Genomic DNA, 23,164 nt, shown 5'->3' on the forward strand with positions numbered 1-23,164 from the left:
GGTCCAGGTATCGGAAGAGATGGCTTAAGTGGCAAGGAGACCTTTCAGATGAGGAAAGAGAACAATAGGCCACAGAATAACCGGGTTAACAGGCTTTGACCAAGAAATCAGGGGTTTGGCCTTGATGTTTTGGGAAACAGGAAGACATTAAAGCATTCTGGATGTGGAGTTACACAATCAGAGCAAACTTTTTTAAAGACCATTTGGCAGATAACATTAAATATAACTGAAGGAATAAAAAGTTATTTTAAAAAAGAGGAGAGGAAAAGTAGGAGTCCAGGAAACCAGGTCACGTAAATCTAGAGTTTTGAACAAGGATTCTAGCAATGAAGTGATCAGGGAGGGATGAAGAGAACAGTTGGCTCCACATGGTGTCGGGGATGAAAACTACAGAAATATTTCACAGGATGGCTGTGGTTCTGTTCTCATGACCAGCAAACCCCTGGTGCCCTGTTGCTATTAGGAAAGAGATAGAAGAAGCTCCTTTTGTCTGCAGGGGTCATTCTTCTGGGGATACTGAAGGGTTCTGGAGGTTAGCCAAAATGAGACTGGGTGATGTGGTGAGCATGATGAGAGCTGTTCTAAGGTAGAAACACCGTAATGGCCCTGGCTGCTCTCCTGTAGAGTGAAACCAGACTGAGCAGGGCTGGCTGAGATTGTGGATCTCACCCTTTGGAATGTGAGTGCTCGCGGACAAAGGGCAGCCAAGGGTGGGGACTGTCACTTCTGCTATCCCAGACCAACATTTTTGATTCTGAGGTTTGATTTACCGGGATTTGTTTTTCAACTGCGTAAAATTAAAGAATCTTTACTACCATATTTCTCATTTTCTTCCAATACAGAACCCCATGTTTACTTGCCCGGTTTAATAATTCTGCTTCTCTTCGCGTCTGTGGCCCTAGTGGCTGCCATCATCTTTGGCGTTTGCTATAGGAAAAAAGGGAAAGCACTCACAGGTATTGTGTCTATGGTGGTTTTTGCAAACCAATCTTAAAAGATGGATTTCTAGGTAAATGCTTTGGAAGTTGAGTAGATTGTCTACTTGCTGCCTATGGTGATCTGCTTAAACTAAAGCAAAACACGTTTTATCATTCTCTGGCAAAGGAAACAAAACTCCAAAAACTTGAAAAAGCCAATATCCTGCCTAGTTGTATATAAGGGAACAAGAATACGCTGGCGTTCAGGAAACGGATGACTCGTAAGCTCTGTGTTTGAGTTGTATAGACTCTGCAGCATCACATATACGGGAGCTTGCATTTATCCTAGAATACATCAATTTTTAATGCATGCTTTTAAAATATACATAAAATATTTAGATGACCGGTAGGGGGGAATTTCTGACTGGAGTGTTACTATGAAATAAGAACCTTCGGTGGGTGTGGTGGCTCACACTTGTAATCCCAGCACTTTGAGAGGCTGAGGCAGGTGGATCACCTGAGGTCAGGAGTTTGAGACCAGCCTGGCCAACATGGTGAAACCCCATCTCTACTAAAAATACAAAATTAGCCAGACATGGTGGCACATGCCTGTAATTCCAGCTACTTGAGAGGCTGAGGTAGGAGGATCACTTGAACCTAGGAGGCAGAGGTTGCAGTGAGCCAAGATCATGCCATTGCACTCCAGCCTGGACAACAAGAGCAAAACTTCATCTCAAAAAAAAAAAAAAAAAAAAAAGAACCTTCGATTATGAAAATAAGTTATATTGAATAAAATTTGGGTGCTTATTCTTAGAATAGACGGTCAAGTCTTATCCTGTTTCTTGGGAATAATTTTCCCACACAAATTTGTTAGTGTCTTTAAACATCACGTCATGTTTAACTTGTAGACTACAAAGCTAAAAATGTGTAATTTTTACGAAAGGATTCAAGGCATCATTAGATTTCCTAAGAATATCTCTTAATCTTTCCTTTAATATTCAAGTCATTCTCTTTTGACTTGAATATTAAAAACCTGCTGTTTCACCATCCTTTTCCATTTTCAGTTGCTCTCTTATTTATTTATTTATTTACTTATTTATTTTTTAGACAGAGTCTCGCTATGTTGCCTAGGCTGGAGTGTAGTGGCACGATCTCAACTCACTGCAGCCTCCGCCTCCCAGGTTCAAGTGATTCTCCTGCCTCAGCCTCCCGAGTAGCTGGGATTACAGGCATTTGCCACCACGCCCAGCTAATTTTTGTATTTTTAGTAGAAATGGGGTTTGACCATGTTGGCCAGGCTGGTCTCGATCTCCTGGCCTCAGGTGATCCACTGGCCTCTGCCTTCCAAAGTGCTGGGATTACAGGCGTGAGCCACCACGCCTGGCCCAGTTGGTTGCTTATTTATAGGGCCCACCTTTGCCTTGCTGTGATTTGATCAGTTTTCCCACGTCACACCGTTGGACTTCAAGAGACCCTGCATATCTAGCTACTTCTCTAACCATTACATTGCCAAATGAAACACTAGACAATCAGAAGATTAATTAAAGAGGAAAGATGGGGATTGCAGATGCCAGTGTTAAGCAGTGAGCAATGTTTGAGTGGTGACCTTTTTTTTTTTTTTTTTTTGAGACAGAGTCTCGCTCTGTCGCCCAAGCTGGAGTGCAGTGGTGTGATCTCGGCTCACTGCAACCTCCGCCTCCTGGGTTGCAGCGATTCTCCTGCCTCAGCCTCCTGAGTACCTGGGATTACAGGCATTTGCCACCATGCCTGGCTAATTTTTGTATTTTTAGTAGAGATGGGGTTTCACCACGTTGGTCAGGCTGGTCTCGAACTCCTGACCTCATGATCCACCCACCTTGGCCTCCCAAAGTGCTGGGATTACAGGCATGAGCCACCGCACCCAGCCAAGTGGTGACCATTTCTTAAAGAGTCTGTTCATTGTTGAATGCCTTTATTTAGTGCAGCTTCACCTCCTTAACAACATCATTACTGGGGATTTGGATAATGCATGTTCAGATGATGAAGGTCGCTTGTAGGCACGTTTATGTGAGATAAACAGACTTCCTGATGTTTTGTTCTTTAGGTTTTTCTTTTTGATACTATTTTACTGCCATATGGGCCTACCATTTAGTGAATTGGATGTCATGACTGTTAGCTCTTCATCCTTTCATCCATACATGTTTATTGATCATCAGGGACTGGACTGGCACTGGGGTCTCAATATCGAGCAACACAGACACAGCCAGTGCCCTCCTGGAGGAAGCATCTTAGTGGGCAGGGTAGGCGTTAAGCCCACGGACGGAAGCTGAGTATGCAAGGGAAGGTGCTGAGCACCAAGTGGCAGATGACAGAAGGTCAGCCCATCCCTGGGGCCAGCCAGGGTCTCCCAGAGGAGGCAATGGGTGAGTTAAGATCTGAAAGACAAGTCAGAATTCACTAGACAAGGGGCATCAGGAGAACCACAGGCATTCTATCGTGAGAGAGCTGCATGATGAGGGGAGCACGGTGCATTAGCGGGCTGGAAGGAGCTAATGGCACCGTAGCAGAAAGTCAGGGACCAAGTGGAAGATGAGGCTGGAGAGGAGGGCATGGCCAGACCATGTAGCGGCTGCTGAAGGAGTTTGCTCCTTGTCCTTAGCAAAGGGGACCAAGGGCGGCCCTCTGGCTTTAGAGTAGCAAACAAATGTGTGGTACAGTGAGAGTAGATGCAGGCGCACCAGTTAGGAAGCTGTTTGCAGTTGTCCAGAGGAGAGGTGATCATGGCAGGTCTGCATGTTTATCAGCTCCGTGGACAGGTATTATTTTTTAGTGCCATTTGTGATTGTCTAGACTGATTCCTCCAAGGAAACAGCTGCAACTATCCTTTTTTCTTTTGGTGGGGGGTAGGGAGGGCGTGGTTTACCTTGATATATAATTGCAAAATAAGAGAAAAGAAGCAAGAATAATGATGATAATAGCAATAGCTGACACATATTAAATATTTAATATGTGCTGACATGACTATATATATTTTGCGTGTACTACGTACATCTTCACAACAGCACCATGAGGTGGGCACTATTATTTCCCCTATTTTGTGATGAGACTGCTTAGCACCGTCCCTGGCACGCCTAAGTGCTCATTAGCTGTTATACTGAACTGTGATGATCTTCCCATGGAGAACTTGACAACTCCTAACTTTAGTCAGTTTTGTTTTTTATTGTTGTTGCTTTTTGAGACAGGGTCTCGCTTTGTCACCCAGGCAGGACTGCAGTGGCACAAGCGTGGCTCACTGCAGCCTCGACCTCCCTCCCGGGCTCAAACAATCCTCCCACCTCAGCCCCCCAAGTAGCTGGGACCACAGGCATGCACCACCATGCCCGGCTAATTTTTGTATTTTTTTATAGAGGTGGGGTTTCACCGTGTTGCCCAAGCTGGTCTCAAACTCCTGAGCTGAAGTGGTCCGCCCACCTCAGCCTCCCAAAGTGCTGGGATTACAGGTGTGAGCCACCGGGTCCAGCCCTAACTTTAGTCTTTATAGTGAACCCAACATTAAATATTCATTAGAAGTAGGATAAAATTGTATCTTTGCATAATATAAATTCATAGATTTCTTAAAATTCATAAAATTTAACCTTTTAGGTTTCATCACTTCTGTAAGAGTGGGTGGAGATGTACTTTTTGAACATATTCTTCTTTCTTCTGAGAAGCAGCCAGATATAGTGGAAAAGGTCTCGGGGCCCGCTGGTCTCAGTGGGTCTGACACCTAGCTTGCTGTGTTTGCCTCCCTTTTATAGTACATTCAAGCTAGTTCACTGGAAAAACCAGTCTCCTAGACATGTTTTCTTTGTTCTTCTATGATGTCTAACTTAGTCCCTCATAGCCAAAGAAAACTTGTTAAGAGAATGAGAATGTCTATAGTCATAGCAGCACCTCTGACAGCCCCCAAATGTGCCCAGAGGAAGTCACTGAAACGTTAGAGGATCATGTTTTGCTTTGCATAGAACAGGAAGTTCTGTTTTTGATAGGAGTAAGATGGCTTCATAGCCTTTATTTTTTATTTTTTATTTTTTTATTTTATTTTTTGGTTTTTTTGAGACAGTTTCACTCTGTCGCCTAGGTTGGAGTGCCGTGGCACAATCTCAGCTCACTGCAGCCTCCGCCTGCCAGGTTCAAGCAATTCTCCTGCTTCAGCCTCCCAAGTAGCTGGGATTACAGGACATTGCCACCATGCCCGGCTAATTTTTGTATTTTTAGTAGAGATGTGGTTTCACCATGTTGGCCAGGCTAGTCATGAACTCCTGACCTCAAGTGATCCACCTGCCTTGGCCTCCCAAAGTGCTGGCATTACAGGTGTGAGCCACCGCGCCTGGCCCTTCATAGCCTTTAAATCAGTTGATTTACTTTTAAATGCTTTCACTCCCAGGAGTGCTCACTGCAAGACTTGCGGTGGACTCTGTTGAAAGATAATATTGAACTGACCTAGTGGTCATAATACTGAGCCTGATAGAGAAATAAAAATCTAGAATGATTGCACTTATATGTGTAGTGTTCCCCAAAAGTCAAATATACAGAGATATAGAATAAAACAATGGTTAGCAGGGACAGGGGGAAAGAAAATGGGGAGATGTGGGTCAGAGGATACAAAGTAGCAGATGTGCAGGATGAAGAAAGTTGTCCAGGAATCTAATGTACAGATGGGGACTGTAGTTAATCATGTTGTATCATATTCAAGATTTTTGCTAAATTTGTAGATTTTAGCGGATCTTGCCACACACACATAAAAATGGGTAACTAAGTGAGATGATGGGTATGTTAATTTGCTTCACTATAGTAACCATTTTACTATCTATATTTGTCCTATAACATGTTGTATACCTTAAATATACATAATAACCTTTATTTAAAAGAAAAGAAGTGGGAAATAATAACTTGAAGTCCTTATCCTTGCTTTGTGTTTTCTAGCTAATTTGTGGCACTGGATCAATGAGGCTTGTGGCCGCCTAAGTGGAGATAAGGTAGAGTGAACAGTTGTTGGTGCCTCTGTTAAGTACATTCAACAGTTAGGCTGGTAGAGCCATCCTTGTCACATATTGAGCACCCCCCCCCCACCCCCACTTTTTTTGAGACGGAGTCTCGCTCTGTGCCTCAGGCTGGAGTGCAGGGCTGCAATCTCGGCTCACTGCAACCTCCGCCTCCCAGGGTCAAGTGATTCTCCTGCCTCAGCCTCCTGAGCAGCTGGGATTACAGGAGCCCACTACCAAGCCTGGCTAATTTTTTGTGTTTTTAATAGAGACAGGGTTTCACCGTGTTGGCCACGCTAGTCTCGAACTCCTGGCCTCAAGTGATCCACCTGCCTCAGCCTCCCAAAGTGCTGGGATTATAGGCAGGAGCCACCGCGCCTGGCCTCAGCTCCTTTGCTTACAGGGCATTTCCAGGTTCAGTGATCAAACCTCAAATTCCAGGATGGATCCCTGCAGAGCAGCTCAAAGCCCAAGTCCAGGCTCATTCTAGATGCCTGTTTTCTTTGTCTTTGTTTCCACTTCTGTCATCTCTGTGTTCATGTCATTTTTTTTAGTACCAATCTTGATTGTCTGGTACAGATTCCTAAGAAGGATGAACTGCAACTTTCCTTGACTCTGTAGTTATTCTGGTAACATTTTATGTTGACACAATTCAAAATTATAGGAAAGTAGTGAGAAAAGGACAAAGACCTTCCATATACCCTAGACATAGGCCCACCAGTTGTTTCTATTTTCTCTCATTGCTTTGTGATTTGCTTACTCTCTGTATGTGTGTATATGAACACAGGTATGTTTTCTTCTTGAATCATTTTACAGTGAATGGCAGACTGTGTGTCCCATATCCTTAAATATTTCAGTGTGTATTTAAGAACAAAGACATTCTCGTGTATAACCGTAGTACATGTATCGGAATTAAGAAATTTAACAATGGTACAATATTATTATTCAACCCACATTTGATATTAAATTTTCATTAATTATTTCATTATGTCCTTTAGATCTTTCTTTCTTTTCTTCTTCTTTTTTTTTTTTTTTTTTTTTTTTTGAGACAGAATCTCACTCTCATCCAGGCTTGAGTGCAATGGCGCAATCTCGGCTCACTGCAACCTCTGCCTCCCAGGTTCAAGCGATTCTTCTGCCTCAGCCTCCTGAGTATCTGGGATTACAGGTGCCCGCCACCACACCCAACTAATTTTTGTATTTTTAGTAGAGACGGGGTTTCACTGTGTTGCCCAGGCTGGTCTTGAACTCCTGAACTCAGGTGATCCACCCACCTTGGCCTCCCAAAATCCTGGGATTGCAGGCATGAGCCACCACGCCTGGTTAGATCTACTTTCTTTGATATAAAATGTATACATTTGAAAGCATAAGCTCAAACTGATTTCTCTAATTCCAGGCCAACTCAACATGATTCATTCTGATCTTTCCCTTTCCCATATTTGAATCTTTCTTTCCCCAGCTGTATGAAACCTGGCTCCTATTATTCTCAGTATATTTCCTCATTTGCTCAATTCTAGAATACATAGAATGTAGTTTCAGAATTGCTAGAGCATACCACAGTGATACACAGAGCTGCTTACTAGAGTTCAATATTTGTTTACAGTGGTTTTGCGGTTTTGTATTTAGATTGAGAATATGTAGTCAGAATACTGTGTTCAAAAGTCATTTGGGTTAGCTCCTCTCCTTGCTCAGATGTGAACACGCTTTTCATCTGAGATGCAGCTACATTCATTTGTTTCTAGTTGTATTCCATTCTAGAGTTCTCCTGCACTCGGTAATTTGAAATAACACAAAGTTCCATAGTCAGTTTTCCATCTGTACTTGTTATGGTGGAAATAATCAGTGTAAATACTGTTTTCAGCAATGTTTAGCTAAACTTATCCTAATAACTCTAGGTATTAATGCCTCTGCCTTCTGAATGTAAATCGGCAGGAGTCCTCAGGTGACAGTTGTGTCAGTACACACACGGCAGACTTTGGTCAGCAGGGAGCATGTGAAGGTGTCTTACTGCTGACTGTGGAGGAGAAGACATTTCCAGAAGATATGTGCTACCCAGATCAAGGTGGTGTCTGTCAGGGCACGTGTGTAGGAGGTGGTCCCTACGCACAAGGCGAAGATGCTAGGATACTCTCATTGGTCAGCGAGACCGAGATAGAGGAAGACAGCTTCAGACAGATGCCCACGGAAGATGAATACATGGACAGGCCCTTCCAGCCCACAGACCGTTTACTGTTCCTCACTGAGCCTGGAAGCAAATCCACACCTCGTTTCTCTGAACCCCTGGAGGTGGGGGAGAATGACAGTTTAAGCCAGTGCTTCACGGGGACACAGAGCACAGTGGGTTCAGAAAGCTGCAACTGCACTGAGCCCCCGTGCAGGACTGATTGGACTCCCATGTCCTCTGAAAACTACTTGCAAAAAGAGGTGGACAGTGGCCATTGCCCGCACTGGGCAGCCAGCCCCAGCCCCAACTGGGCAGATGTCTGCACAGGCTGCCGGAACCCTCCTGGGGAGGACTGTGAACCCCTCATGGGTTCCCCAAAACGTGGACCCTTGCCCCAGTGCGCCTATGGCATGGGCCTTCCCCCTGAAGAAGAAGCCGGCAGGACGGAGGCCGGAGACCAGCCCGAGGATGGGGCTGATGGGAGGCTCCCAAGCTCAGCGAGGGCAGGTGCCGGGTCTGGAAGCTCCCCTGGTGGCCAGTCCCCTGCATCTGGTAAGTGACTTCCCGGTCTCTCACTTCTGAGCAGAAGGGCCAGTTCTTGGTACAGGGTTTGGGGGCAGGTATTACCATTTAGGAAGGAGGAAGCTAATGGGAAAACCTCAGCTTGTGCTTTTTCTCTTAATAAGCATTTTTACAGGATGGCTTTGGATTCAGTCCACGTGTTTGGTTATACACTGCGCCCAGCGCTGTGTGGCTTCATCGTTTACCACTGGGGCAGTTTCTGCATTCATGCATGTCCCATACCCTTTTGCATTCAGGCTTTTCATGATAGGATTAGACCTCAAGCCCCAGCACTGACCCCGGAAAGACAAAGTCAACATCGGCGTCAGGACTGGCTGAGCCAAGGCATTTCCTCAGATTTCTGCTTTTTGGTTTTTGTTTTCAAAGCACCTTAGGCCTCTGAAATCTCCCCCAAGAAAGCACTTATAAATTTTAGGAGGACACACAAAATTGTTTAGTTAATCCTTAATTAATTAATATTTATTGTGAATAATGTGTTGATTCTATACCAAATTAATGATACAGTAAAACTGTCTTTTAAAAAGTTTCACGAGAAAGGCCCCTTTTATAACCACAATGTATTTATGGAACCAGGCAGATAATTTTAACAATTTAACATCATTATAAAGATGTATCACTGCAACACTGCCTGAGCATGAACAACCCACCGATTATAATATTATAACTTTTTCCCATGAGGGTAAAACACCATCTGTTTTATTACATAGTTACAAAGGACTTTGCAGCTGATAGTGAGGGCTCTGGCTCTGAGAATTATCTGTCATTTGAAGGGTCAGGGATCTCTTTGAGAATCTTCCAAAAGCTATAGACACTCCCTCCAGAAAAACGAATATATGGATATATACTATTTAAGGGGCTTCACAGAATCCTCCAACTCATATTTTAAAAAGGCCCATTCATAGGCCGCCCCTCTCCAGAGATGCTTTTTCTTCTCTGCTTCTTTATTTAGACTGCAAGTGGTGCTAGCAGCCAGTCTTCGAATTGTTTTATAACCCTGAGGTAGCTAGATCTGTGCCTTAAACACAGAGACTGTTTTGCCTCGTGGGAATGATGGTTCCTGGCTTTAATCTGTTCCTCAAGCTTGTGGTTTTGCTGCAGCTACATAGATTTACTGATGTATAAATTCAGTAATAGCAGTTCTCAGTCAAACAGAAAGGAGGAGATACGTTTGGGGATATTTTTCAAAGAACTGGTATGTTTTCTTCTCAGAAGATCTCAGAATTGTTCTTATTTTTTAAGATTGTAAGGAATCTCCATGACTGGGCTTTGCTGTTCGTTTGCATTGTTCTATTTCTTTACTTTTCTTTTCTTTTCTTTCTTTTTTTTTTTTTTTTTTTGAGACCAAGTCTCACTCTGTCGCCCAGGCTGGAGTGCAGTGGCGCGATCTCGGCTCATTGCAACCTCCACCTCTCGGGTTCAAGCAGTTCTCCTGCCTCAGCCTCCCGAGTGGCTGGGACTATAGGCGCATGCCACCACACCATGCTAATTTTTGTATTTTCAGTAAAGATGGGGTTTTTCCGTGTTGGCCAGGCTGGTCTCAAACGCCTGACCTCAGGTGATCCACCTGCCTCAGTCTCCCAAAGTGCTGGGATTGCAGGCGTGAGCCACTGCACCTGGCCTGTTCTATTTCTTTTCTCTCAGTTTATTGTCTTCCCCTTGGTTGTGGAGACAGACAGGACCCTGGGCTGTGGGGAGCAAGAAAGCTGACGTTCTGTCTCTGGCGGCAGCCAGGTCCTGGCCACACTGTCAGGGGCAGACCGGTTTTTCAGTGGGTGACACCAGGAAGATGATGTTGCCTTTGTGTGAAAATCAGCAGCAGTTCTTGGAAGAACAGTGTTGGCCAGATTTAAAGAGAGAGAGAGATACATGGATCTTTTAATGCCATAAAACAAAAAGCCTGATCTTTGCTCTCCTGTAAGAGTCAAAACAGTAGCCTAGTCTGTTTTTCATCATCTTTTATTTCTCTAGCACTAAACCATCTAGGGATGGAGAAAAGGAATAAAAAGTGTGTCATCAACTAAGTGGTGTTAATTTGCAAAAAGTTTACACTGCTTTTTCTGTCTTCGTCTGGTGCTTAGCCATGCAAAACATCCGTAGAGAGTCTGCCCGTGGTCGACGCCAGCAAGCGGGCCAAATTAATTTTCGCCTGAGGAGAGGCAGCAGCCAGATTGATTTTGGAGGCTGTGCTATTCTCTCCACAATTACTTCTCCATGAACAGGCCTTATGGTTTCTGGTCAAAATAGTACTTTCTCATTCTTGCTTTTTCATGTAGTTTTTTAAAAAGTCACAATTTACGTTCTATAAAATGCGTGAAAGAGGCTGGAGCTTCGGTGAGCAGTCCTACAGAGGCCTTATCCCGTGGTCCCCTCAAAGCCCCTGTGCTCTCAGGACTGTGCTGATGTGACATTTGTTTAAGGGTTTTTTGGATTTTTATATGAGAGTATTTTTTGTTTGTTTTTACTTACAATCACATCAAATAGTTTCTGGAGAAATGACAGTGACTGGGGACTTTTCCTTTAGGGAAGAGTATCTCCTGTCCCAACATCTTTGTGAGGAGAATGATGATTTTTCAGACAGCTCCGCAAGTGTAGACAACTTTAAAAATCATAATACCCGTTGCTGTTAAGGCTATGTTAGCCATGTTATAAGTCCTAAGAAGCAAGGAGAATGATTAGCAAAGATCAGTGAAGGGGGAAGCGTACTTCTGGTTATGTCTTAAATAACCATGCCTTAATTTAGGTCTGAAGTTACGCCTAATCCTGATGACGTGATGGTTGCCTTGGTTACAAGCCCTCTCACCTGGAGATTGGCGCATTCTCACTGTGCCCCTAGAGAGTTATTTCATGCGAAAGAAACCATAACTGCTTATGATTAATGTGTCTGTTGTTGGCTGGTGGCTTGGTTTTGGCTCCCGAAGCCACTCGTTAGTCTATCACTTCTGAGCTGGAGAAAGTTGGAGTGGTCTTTTTTTTTTTTATCTTTTAAAAATCATTTTGCTTTTTAATTATTTCAACTTTTATCTTAGATTCAGGGTACATGTGCAGGTTTGTACCTGGGTATATTGTATGATGCTGAGGTTTGGGGTATGACTGATCTCGTCATCCAGGCAGTGAGCACAGTATCTTCAATCCTTGTTCCTCTCCCTCTCTCCCCTGCCTAGTTAGAAGTCCCCAGTGTCTATTGTTGCCTTCTTTATGTCCATGAATACCCAGTGTTTAGCTTCCACTTATAAGTGAGAACATGCAGTGTTTGGTTTTCTGTTTCTGTACTAATTTACATAGGATAATGGCCTCCAACTGCATCCATGTTGCTGCAGAGGACATGATTTCCTTCTTTTTCTATGGCTGCAAACAATTCTTGATGAACACTGAATACCTATTTGTTTTTCAATTAATTTATTGAAGGTCCAATTTATTGAAGGTCCACTGAGCCACAGAGCCTTGAAAAAGCCTGAAAAACAAGTAGGGATTAATGCCAGGGAGTGAACCGTGTGAAAAGGAATCAATCATTTGAGAAATCCAGGCCTTCCACAGTCTGCCCCATCTCTGACCTGCGGCCTGTTGTTTGTAATGAATCTTGGGGTCTTTCTCACCAGCCTGGATAATCTCACACCCTATCAACACCCCAGCTCTAGGCAGCCACAACCAGTTAGTGGGAATTCTGGCTGGGTGCAGTGGCTCACGCCTATAATCCCAGCACTTTGGGAGGCTGAGGTGGGCGGATCACTTTAGGGCAGGAGTTCAAGACCATCCTGACCAACATGGGGAAACCCCATCTCTACTAAAAATAAAAAAAATTAGCTGGGCATGGTGGCATGTGCCTGGAATCCCAGCTACTTGAGAAGCTGAGGCAGGAGAATTGCTTGAGTCAGGGAGGTGGAGGTGATCTGAGATCTTGCCACTGCACTCCAGCCTGGGCGGCAGAGCAAGACTCTGTCTCAAAAAAAAAAAAAAAAAGAAAAGAAAAAAGGGAATTCTCATATCCTAATCTTTCTAGTATCTCAATATGTTAAGTGAATGGATGCTTATATACTCATTCATTCATCCATTCAGGAATAAATAGATGAACATGAGACCACTGTATCCTGTTTGTTCCCCCAAGTCACTCTCAGCCTCCTAGTTCTTTGGTCTGCTCTAGGGAGCTGGAGAAGGAGGGGGATGGAAGGGCCGGCACTGGCTGCCCTGGGCTCACCTAGTGTCCTGGGCAGAGGAGGCAGAAATGACAGAGCAGAGGTGAGCTGGTTCATCCTAGCAGCATAGACTCTCCAAGGCCATCACCTGGGAGCCAGGAACACGGGACAGTGAAGACCTGCCTGACCCCTCATCCTCCTCTGTCCTCAGTCTCCGTCCCTGGTCCCACTCTCTCTTGAAATGACTGTTGTTGACCATCCATTTCCATTCTGAGAGTACAGAAGATTTTCCTATCCAAACTTACCTCCCCTCCTTTCTTCCCCTCCAGCAGCGGACAGCTTTCTATCTCTTTCTTCACACTCTTGTTAGAATGCCATTCACCACCTTGCATTTCACTTTCAGCTAAATCTCGTAAGGGCAGATACTGGTTCATTGGCCCTGAATCTTGAAGTTAATATAGATATTTCATAATTTGGTTATCTGGTGATAATATTCAGCTTTCATTGCTGTAAAACGTCAATGCACTATTTCAAAATATACAAAAAATGTGGTCACTGTATGCACTCTGCTTCATTTCATCCTGTCTCCCTTCTTTCTGCACTGATAGGGCTCATTTTGGAAGGCTTTGGTCTGTAAGACTTTCTAAGTAATTTTCAAGCATGATTCAGAATGGAACTATTAAATACTGTTTCCCTTCCCTTATCATCACATACCCAGTTTCTTCTAAATGCCTGAAACAGAACTTACATTTCCATAAAAAGGAAAATCACATGAGAAGCATATGGGTTAAATATAAAATAAGTTTTTTAAAAAATTCCAAAAGAACCCAATGTAGCCTGGGTAGTTTGAGTGTATTTGTGTATATTTTTAGTTCTCTTCCTTGGAAGAAAATCTACATTACAATTTGGTGGTATTATTTGGCATAGTTCTTGTGATTTAATATTCATGTGTTAGGCATTTTAAACAACATAGTAAGCTTTTGAGAAGAAAGGTATGCATTGTCTTGCTTAAAAATGTAAATTCTGTCAGGGATTGTGTTCTTAGAACTAAGTTTGTTCTTTCTGCCTGAGAAATGCAGATTCCACGGAGCCTGCTATGTCAAGCATGGACAAAGTAGAAGCATCATTCTGATTATGATGGGAAACATCACTGATTCATTGATTCTGTTGACTTACTTGCTATTTTTAACACTCTCAAGTTACCTGAACATTTTTCTGGTTAAGTCACATTAAATATTAATGTTAAGTCAACTAATCCATTCTTTTTTTTTAAGTTTTTTTTGAGACAGGGTTTGGCTCTATTACCCAGGCTGGAGAGCAGTGGCACGATCTTGGCTCATTGCAGCCTCCATCCCCCAGGCTCAATCCATCCTCCCATCTCAGCCTCCCGAGTAGCTGGGACAACAGGCCTGTACCACCACACCCTGCTAATTTTTGTTTTGTTTTTTTTTTTTTAGAGACTGAGTTTCGTCATTCTGCCCAGGCTAGTCTCGAACTCCTGAGCTCAAACGGATCCACACACCTAGGCCTCCCAAGGTGTATAGTCCCAGCCACTCAGAAGGCTGAGGTGGGAGGACAGCCAAGCCCAGGAGGTCAGGACTGCAGTGAGCTGTGTTCACGCCACTGCACTCCAGCCTGAGCGATTAAGCAAGACCCTTTCTCAAAGAAACAAAAACAAATGTCTGATTATGAAGTTTGTACCCTAACCCACTGCACTGTCTGGGATTACAGGTGTGACCCTCTGCACCCTGCCAACTAATCCATCTTAACTGTTGGAAACACTTCCAAATTCCCATATTTAATAAAAATCCCCATGTCATTCTGGCTTTCAAATCATACTTTTGGGTAGCCTTCAAATTTCATCAGTCATATTGTGTTCAGGGACCTGTAAGATTGGTTTGATAGCCTGAAGGTTACAGTTTTGTCAGTGATATTACAGACGTTAGTCACTGGGTGCTAAGTGTTTTGTGTGTATTATCTTCTTATTCCTCACAGAAATTCTATGGGACAAGTTCCTCGCCCAGGATCATACAGCTAGTAAGCGACAAAGCCATGGTTCAAATATCTGATTGCAGGCCAGGGCACAGTGGCTCTCACCTGTAACTCCAGCACTTTGGGAAGCCAAGGTGGGAGGATCTCTTGAACCCAGGAGTTCAGGACCAGCCTGGGCAACATAGACCTCTTCTCTACAAAAATTAAAAAAAAATTAGCCAGATGTGGTAGCATGTACCTGTAGTCCCAGCCACTCGGGAGGCTGAGGTGGGATGATCACCTGAGCCCAGAAGGTCAGGGCTGCAGTGCAACCTTAAACCACTGCACTGTCTCCTCTTAAGTCAGTGCAAGTGATGCTGATTTCATTTATTTACTGTGTCTTGGAGAATCCTCAGTGTGTCACAGAATAGGGACAAGCACAGTCCTGGCATCATTGGCTACTCTGGCTGAGGGAGAGGCAGTAGCTAGGCCTGGCCTGGCCCAGAGGGTTCCACAGGAGGGACAGTAGGATGCACAGTGCGTGATGGTCCCCTGGTTATGGTGAGACCCCTCTCTTCTGCCAGTTGTCTTGGGATGTTACTATTTTCACTATCACTTTCTCTTGTGGGGAGAGCCTTTTCTTCCACATGCTTCAAACTTTATCTTTTTTTTTTTTTTTTTTTTTTGGCAAGCAAAATAAATGTCAAATAAAGGTCAGAGGCAGCCTCGAAGGGGAACACTGTCAGAAAGGGATCCCGAGGAGAGGAGGCAAGAGGGGAGGGACAAGGCCTGGTTTGGCTTAATGGACTAACAATGCCTATAAAAAACCTCTGGTCTTCATGTTTTTAATGTAGACTATTTTTTAGAGCAGTTTTAGCTTCATAGGAAAATTGAGGGGCAGGTACAGAGATTTCCTATATACCTCCTGCCCCCCACACATGCACAGCCTCCCCCACTAGAGTGGTACATTTGCTGCACTTGACGAGCGCATATTGACACGTTGGGGTCCACTCTTTGTGTTGTACGTTCTATGGGTTTGGACCAATGTATCCTGGCATGCATCCACCATGATAGTCTCCTACAGAGTAGTTTCACTGCCCTACAAATCCTCTGTGCTCTACTCACCCCTTCCTCTCTCTGAACTCCTGGCAACTACTGATCTTTCTACTGTCTCCATAGTTTTTCCTGGTCCAGAATGCCATAAAGTTGGAATCATACATTCTATAGCCTTTTCAGATTGGCTTTGTTTACTTAGCATTATGAATCTAAGTTTCCTCCATGTCTTTTCATGGCTTGATAGCTCTTTTCTTTTTTTATTTTTTGAGACGGAGTCTCATTCTGTCGCCCAGGCTGGAGTGCAGTGGCGTGATCTTGGCTCACTGCAAGCCCCGCCTCCGGGTTCATGCCATTCTCCTGCCTCAGCCTCCCGAGTAGCTGGGACTACAGGTGCCTGCCACCATGCCCAGCAAATTTTTTGTATTTTTTTAGTAGAGACAGGGTTTCACTGTGTTAGCCAAGATGGTCTCGATCTCCTGACCTTGAGAGTCGCCCTCCTCGGCCTCCCAAAGCGCTGGGATTATAGGCGTGAGCCACCGTGCCCGGCCAGCTCTTTTCTTTTTAACAGTAAATAATATTCCATTGTGTGGAGGACATGGGGGATTTGTTTATCCCTTCATTTACTGAAGGACTCTTGGCTGCTTCCAAGTTTTGGCAATTATGACTACAGCTGCTGTAAACATCTGTGTGCAGATTTTTGTGTGGACATAAGTTTTCAACTTCTTTGGGTAAATACCAAAGAGTATGATTGCTGGATCATATGATAAGCGTATGTTCAGTTTTGTAAGAAGTCATCAAACTGTCTTCCAAAGCAGCTGTACCCTTTTGCATTCCCACTAGCCAAGAATAAGAGTTCCTGCCACCCACCCCCATGCTCGCCAGCATTTGGTGTTGTCAGTGTTCTGGATCTGAGGCATTCTAATAGGTGTGTAGTGGTGTCTCACTGTTGCTTAAATTCTCACTTCCCTAATGACATATGATGTGGAGCATCTTTTCATATGCCTGTTTGCCATCTGGATATCTTTGGTGAGGTGTCTGTTAAGGCCTTGGGTCCATTTTTTAATCGGGTTATTTGTTTTCTTATTGTTGAGTTTTAAGAGTTCCTTGTTTATTTTGGGAAATAGTCCTTTGTCAGATATGGCTTTTGCAAATATTTTCTTCCAGTCTGCGGCTTGTTTCTTCATTCTCTTAAGCCTCGGATCTTTTTAGGCCATCTTGGGTAAGCCTCATCTGAACCATCTCTCCCCTTTTCATACTCCCTTACTAGCCACCAGCAAGGGAGAGGTCCCTGCTAACTGCAGAGGTCCCCGTTGAGTTTCTAGGCATTCAGTGGGAAGAGTTACCCTCCTGGGATACGTATCAACTGCAGAAACCATGAGAACCATGTTGAAAAGGAGACCCACAGCACCCACCTGATTATACAGCTGCCAACATGGTGACCTATTGATGTCACCATCGCAGATCAGATGTGAGCTCTCTGATGTGAACAACTAATCTGTTCTGCAATACAGAAAGCAAATGTTAAGGAATTCTTATTTTTAGCAAGGACAGTTCAGGACTGAGGTATCTATTAGATAAGGATATTACCAACTAATTCTAAGCCTTGATCTACTCTCATGCTACATTCAACTCACAGCAGACTTGCGTGATGAGAAATGAGACTGTGGGGTTTAATGTAGAATTATATAGATGAGTGTTCTAACCGAAGACAATCATATGATTGAGGACTTCGGCAGAGCAAACAGAAGTTGGTTAGATTTCCAGAGAAAGTGCCCTTTCAGTCTTTAAGACGCATTGAGATCCTCTAACAAGACAGGGATGGAAAGATAATACTACTCTTCAGTGTATTTCATGAATCTCTGTGTCCTTGGGAGTTCCGTGAGCACGGATATTACTTTCTGGGAGGAGGAATGCCACCATTGCACCTGTGACTGACTCTTTGCTATTTCCCTAGCATTTTCAAATCTATCATCTTGTTTGACCCTTATGCTATCCTGCTGAATATTCATGTGCTCATTTGTTCATTTATTTAACAAATGTATATTATTAATATTTGCTTGCTCTACGCAGTTGCACACTGCCAGGCCAGCACAGCTTGATACAGATTGGGAGAGTTAGGTGGTTTGTTCCAAATTCTCACCACTAGTGAGAGCCAAGTCTCAGGACAAGACCCAAGAGCTTCTAGACTCCTATTCTCTGCCCCACATTTCTGCCCCTCCTGAATTCAGGCAGCCATTAATGCCTCCATCCCTCTAGTTACCACTTATTCACCTCTGCTCTTCAGAGACTGAAACACCACAATGACATTGATGTCATTAGATTGCTTTCCGGTGAATCTGGATTATGACGTGCCATGGAAAAAGAAGGCTGTTTGGCAGTTTTCATCCTTGAACAGTGTCAGTCGGTAAAGGGGAAAAAATCCAATCACAGAAACCTGGCGTGCTCACGTGCAGAGCACCTGCAAGCTGGTGTTTGTGATGCAGCCAACCTGGCCTGGAGAGAGGGCTTAGTCAATTCTGTATGGAGAGTGTTGCTTCTGTTACTGTTATTATTATAGTAGGTACTCAATCTATCTCCACTCAACCCACAGATTAACCCACACCCGCCCAGGAAGCTGACTGAAGCCCATAGCACACTGATTATTCACAGCTCTTGGGTCACTCTGGAATACCCAGACCCTTCTGCTGCCACCTGCTGAATGGCCATGTTTTCTAAAGTCCATGGGTGCTCCCAGTTCTGTGAGTGTGAGCTGATCTTGTCATTCAAAACATTAACTATTACGTTAACTGGCAAGAAAAAATGAGTTTGATAATCATGATTATTTCTATGAAAACTACTGAATACTTTGGGATGATTCGGGGAATGAATTGCTAAAACCTTTTTGGTATTGAAGTTGAGGTGAATGACACAACCGTGAAAGGTGGAAGGAAGAAAACTCTAGAAGGCTCCTGCACTTAGACTGCTTTTTGGCAAGTGACTTTTGGTTCTCTTTCCATGTTAAAGAACCCAAAACTAGAAATTGTAGGTAAAGCATTCAAGATACAATTGGTACAATCAGTAGACCCATTCGCAAAGGACAGGCCCGTTTTCCATCAGAAAGTTGTTGTTTTGCAGCAAGGGGTGGGTGGCTTGAACATGAGGAAAACATATCACAGGATCAGTATTTTAGAAGCATAAGTGGAGAGCTTCTACAACTCAGTTTTACTGAATATTTAGTAGAGAAAATCTGATTAGCAAACACTTCTGTAATATTGAAAAATGTCCAACTTATAAGATGTTACTTCCGAAAACGGTAGTGCTAGATTAGAGCCTCAGTGGGGAAAGTTCCCAGAGTAATGCTCCTAAGAGTTGCCCGCGCCTTCAGGACTGGTGACATAACTGACATAGCCCAGTGGAAAATGAAAAATTTTCCCCTTTTGCAAAAATTAATAAGAATTTCATGATGACAGCAAAGCATTTAACCCAGCGTGGAGCTCTTCAGAGCATAAGACCTTGTGCGACTGCACAGGCCCATGGCGACCACTCTGCTGCCACTTAAGAATTGCCACGTATTGTGTGATTGGCACATCAGTATAACTTTTTTAAAAAAAGTTTAGTCTCTATCAGTTTACTATATCTCACAAGAGTCACCATGCATGGATAGACTTGACCGATGGTTGTTTTTGTCATTAATTTTAGGTTTGTTAAAGAAACACTTGAAGAATAAACTTGTTTTAGAATCTCCTAAATCTTTCTAGGTAACTGTCCTTTACATCTTAACAGTCAGGAATTTTTTTTTTTTTTTTTTTTTTTTTTGAGAGAGTCTCACTCTGTCGCCCAGGCTGGAGTGCAGTGGCATGATCTCGGCTCACTGCAAGCTCCGCCTCCTGGGTTCACGCCATTCTCCTGCCTCAGCCTCCCGAGTAGCTGGGACTACAGGTGCCTGCCACCACACCCAGCTAATTTTTTTTTATTTTTAGTAGAGACCAGGTTTCACCGTGTTAACCAGGATGGTCTCGATCTCCTGACCTCATGATCCACCCGCCTCGGCCTCCCAAAGTGCTGGGATTACAGGCGTGAGCCACTGCGCCCAGCCAATGGTCAGGAATTTAAAGGCCTAGTTTTTGCCCTTCCACAAGCCTCATGGCCTTCCAAAAATAATATTCTTCTTTTTTTTTTTTTGAGATGGGGGTCACTCTGTCACCCAGGCTGGAGTGCAGTGGCATGATCACAGATCACTGGAGCCTCAGCATCTCTGGGCTCAGGTGATCCTCCCACCTCAGCCTCCCAAGTAGCTGTGACTACAAGCGTGTGCCACCACACCCAACTAACTTTTTTGTATTTTTCATGGAGGCAGGGTTTCACCATGTTGCCCAGGCTGGTCTCCAACTCCTGGGCTTAAGCATTCACCCACTTCGGCCTCCCAAAGTGCCAGGATTACAGGTGTGAGCCACCGCGCTTAGTTCCCCAACAATAATATTCTTGGTTCAGTCCATGAAACAAAGGATTCTGAAATGTTTAGATATTCTACTTAGGCAAAAGGGTTTGAGGTCCATCTGAAAAAAGAAAACAAAAATGAATATAGGTCCTATAGAATATTTAGGTTATCAGTATCAAAGATACTGTTTGCCATGGAGCAATGGCATGGAATGAAATTCTCAAGATGAAAGACTTTACACAAACCATAGGTTTTACCTGGATTCAGACTCATCAAAGGTTCTCACAAGAAAGAAGTAAACAACAATGGATTCATGATGATTTGTTGAAAAATAAAATTTAAAATGGCAGAGAAATAATATATACCATGACATAAGCAGATAAATCAGTGAGGAGGATAAAGAAGAGATGAGAACGAATTCAAAACCATAAATCCGTCATACAGTGGCTGGAGATATCCTCTGTGTAGTTTTACGTGATACTGAAGAACAACAGAACCAGCAGGCAATGATGTCGTAGTGAGAACACCTCATGATGGATGGTTTTGCATTTAATCTCATCTCTTCTTTATCCTCTTCATAGATTTATCTGTTTGTGTCATGGTGTATCTTAAAACTAGAGGAACTAGGTCAAGAATAATCATACGTCTAAGCAACTTTAAATTGCTTATTTTATTAAATAAACATGGTATGTTTTTAATCAGAATAGAATTTTCATTGTATGTGCATTTTTTAAAAAATTGAATGTCCCATTCCATGTACTTTTTAGTTTTCACTTTGACTTTTTCTGTTAACCAGGTAGTGCTCTCTCAGATAGGAGGACTTAACTGTGTTGCTATGCCTACTTCTGTTGCTGCTACGGTAGAAGCCTTTTTATCAGCCCCTGATCAGCAGTTGCTGAGTTACTTAAAAATGTCATCTTACAAGTTCATCTCTTAAATATTTTTTTACTTAAAACATATACCTTATAGTTACACACTGATTATTTTATAGTATAAGTCTGTATGTACTGGCTGATTATAGTTTCCTGAGCCCTTTTTTTTTTTTTTTTTTTTGAGAGAGTCTTGCTCTTGTCGCCCAGGCTGGAGTGCAGTGGCGCGATCTTGACTCACTGCAACCTCCGCCTCCTGGGTTCAAGCACTTCTCCTACCTCAGCCTCCCAAGTAGCTGGGATTGCAGGTGCCCACCACTATGCCGAGCTACTTTTTGTATTTTTAGTAGAAACGGGGTTTCGCCATATTGGCCAGGCTGGTCTTGAACTCCTGACCCCAGGTGATCTACTCGCCTCGGCCTCCCAAAGTGCTGGGATTACAGGCGTGAGCCACCGCGCCCGGCCTCCTGAGCCCTTTTTACATTAACCACACCACCTTAATTTCCAGTTTCGATTTCTTCAATGTGAAATGAGAAATTACAGATATTTAAGAGCAAAATCCTTCTGGAGTTTTATTATTTCCTTTTCCTATTCTTTTTCTTCCTTTCTCACTTCTCTGTGGCCCTGGGAACTGTCTCATTGTCATATTTGTGTTCTAGAATATTTTGAGTGATAATGTCGGTGCTGTGTGTTTTGTTTTGGTTTTCTGTGGGGGGAGTGGAACCAGCTTGCTTCTGTGCCGCCAAGCTTGCTTCTGTGCCGCCATTTTGAAACCAGAAGTCCTTCCTTTTTCTTTCTTTTTTCTTAGTTTCCTTGCCTACACCACCACACCAGTTGAACAGTTTGTGGTGATTGTTTCATTTTGTTTGTGTGTTTGTTTTTTTTTTTTTTTTTGACTTTTATTTGGGTCCTTGCAAAGCATTCACTTTAGTTTTCATAGAAACATTTCCCATTTTTTCTCACTAATATTTCACTGCTTTACCTAATATGTAATTAAATTTCCTGATGAGTTTATCTGGTGACAACAGACTTGAGAAGTAACTTGGTAAGTGGTGGGAGCAGAAGGGCGTAGATACAGTGGTGAGCAGACCCTCACTGGAGTACGCTGCATGCCTGGCAATGTGTGGAGAGGGGGTGGAGAAGGTGCTGGGTAGGTGGTAAACAGGAATGCCAACGGGCCTCCCTCATGCTAATTGGGGGTTCTTAGACAAGTCTTGCCACTGCCCATCTTGAAGGACACCCCACACAACTGCCTATGGGAGAAACAGCATGAGGCACAGACCTCCTTCCAGGACTTTGGATTTGTTGCTCATACTTGAAATCCTTGTATCTTCATGGGCTTTTCCTTGTGTTTTGGTCTTGGCTTCTCTAGAGGTTACCCAGTGGGTCAGGGGAAGGCTCCTCAAAGGAATTTCCTACATGCGTATCGGAATTTTAGTCAGGCCATCCAAAACATGCCTTCCAAATTCGAGGAAAATCTCGTGTGGAGTGGTAACAAAAACTTCATTTTATTTGTATGAATTATTACTAAGCTGAGTCACAATGGAGAAGAAAAAGGGGTGAATCGTGAGGAGCCATTTTGACATTCCTGGCCCCTGATCAAATGGAAGGATTCTGTTTGTGATGCTGAGTGTTGGGGTGTTTCTAGATCTGCTTGGTTTGTGGCACTTTCCTAGACCAAAGTCTAGGAAATTTCTGTCTTTAAAATGGAAGAATCGTAAGAGGTAGCAGGTTGCCTAACATTTGTTGGACTTTGTTTGTTTTTCAAAAGGCCCGTTGCTTAAAGACTGGCCACATCTAATCACCCACAAAGCAATGATGCTAGAACCCCCTAGGGACAAAACACCCTTCAGAGTTCAGAAGGGAAAAGTGATTTATAGGACTTTTTTTTTCTATTTTAGTTTTGTGAATCTATTTTGTTTCCGGAAGTAATTTTAATGTTAAGGAAGTGGATTAATCTCTACTGAAAGCTGAGCCCACGTGGCCCCATGATCCTCCAGGGCTGAGTTGTTAGGGACCATGAGGAACCAAGGCACCCAGGGTGATGGGGCCTCA

At 43.5% G+C, this 23,164-nt stretch overlaps 1 protein-coding gene across 4 annotated transcripts in view; it reads left to right on the plus strand.

Annotated features, from left to right (window-relative positions):
• The window catches only part of TNFRSF11A (TNF receptor superfamily member 11a), a 60,995-nt gene that overhangs the window by 35,537 nt on the left and 2,294 nt on the right, over positions 1-23,164 (plus strand). For 3 of the 4 annotated variants that reach the window (XM_523949.8, XM_016933830.4, XM_016933832.4), the window contains exons 7-9: positions 843-956; positions 5,862-5,914; positions 7,853-8,636. The exons of the other annotated variant lie outside the window; for it this stretch is intronic. In XM_523949.8, the coding sequence (XP_523949.3) occupies positions 843-956; positions 5,862-5,914; positions 7,853-8,636 (951 nt within the window). The remainder of the gene's footprint in view (positions 1-842; positions 957-5,861; positions 5,915-7,852; positions 8,637-23,164) is intronic. 4 annotated transcript variants of the gene reach the window in all.

Source organism: Pan troglodytes, chromosome 17 (assembly GCF_028858775.2).
Source record: "Pan troglodytes isolate AG18354 chromosome 17, NHGRI_mPanTro3-v2.0_pri, whole genome shotgun sequence".
NCBI lineage: Eukaryota > Metazoa > Chordata > Mammalia > Primates > Hominidae > Pan > Pan troglodytes.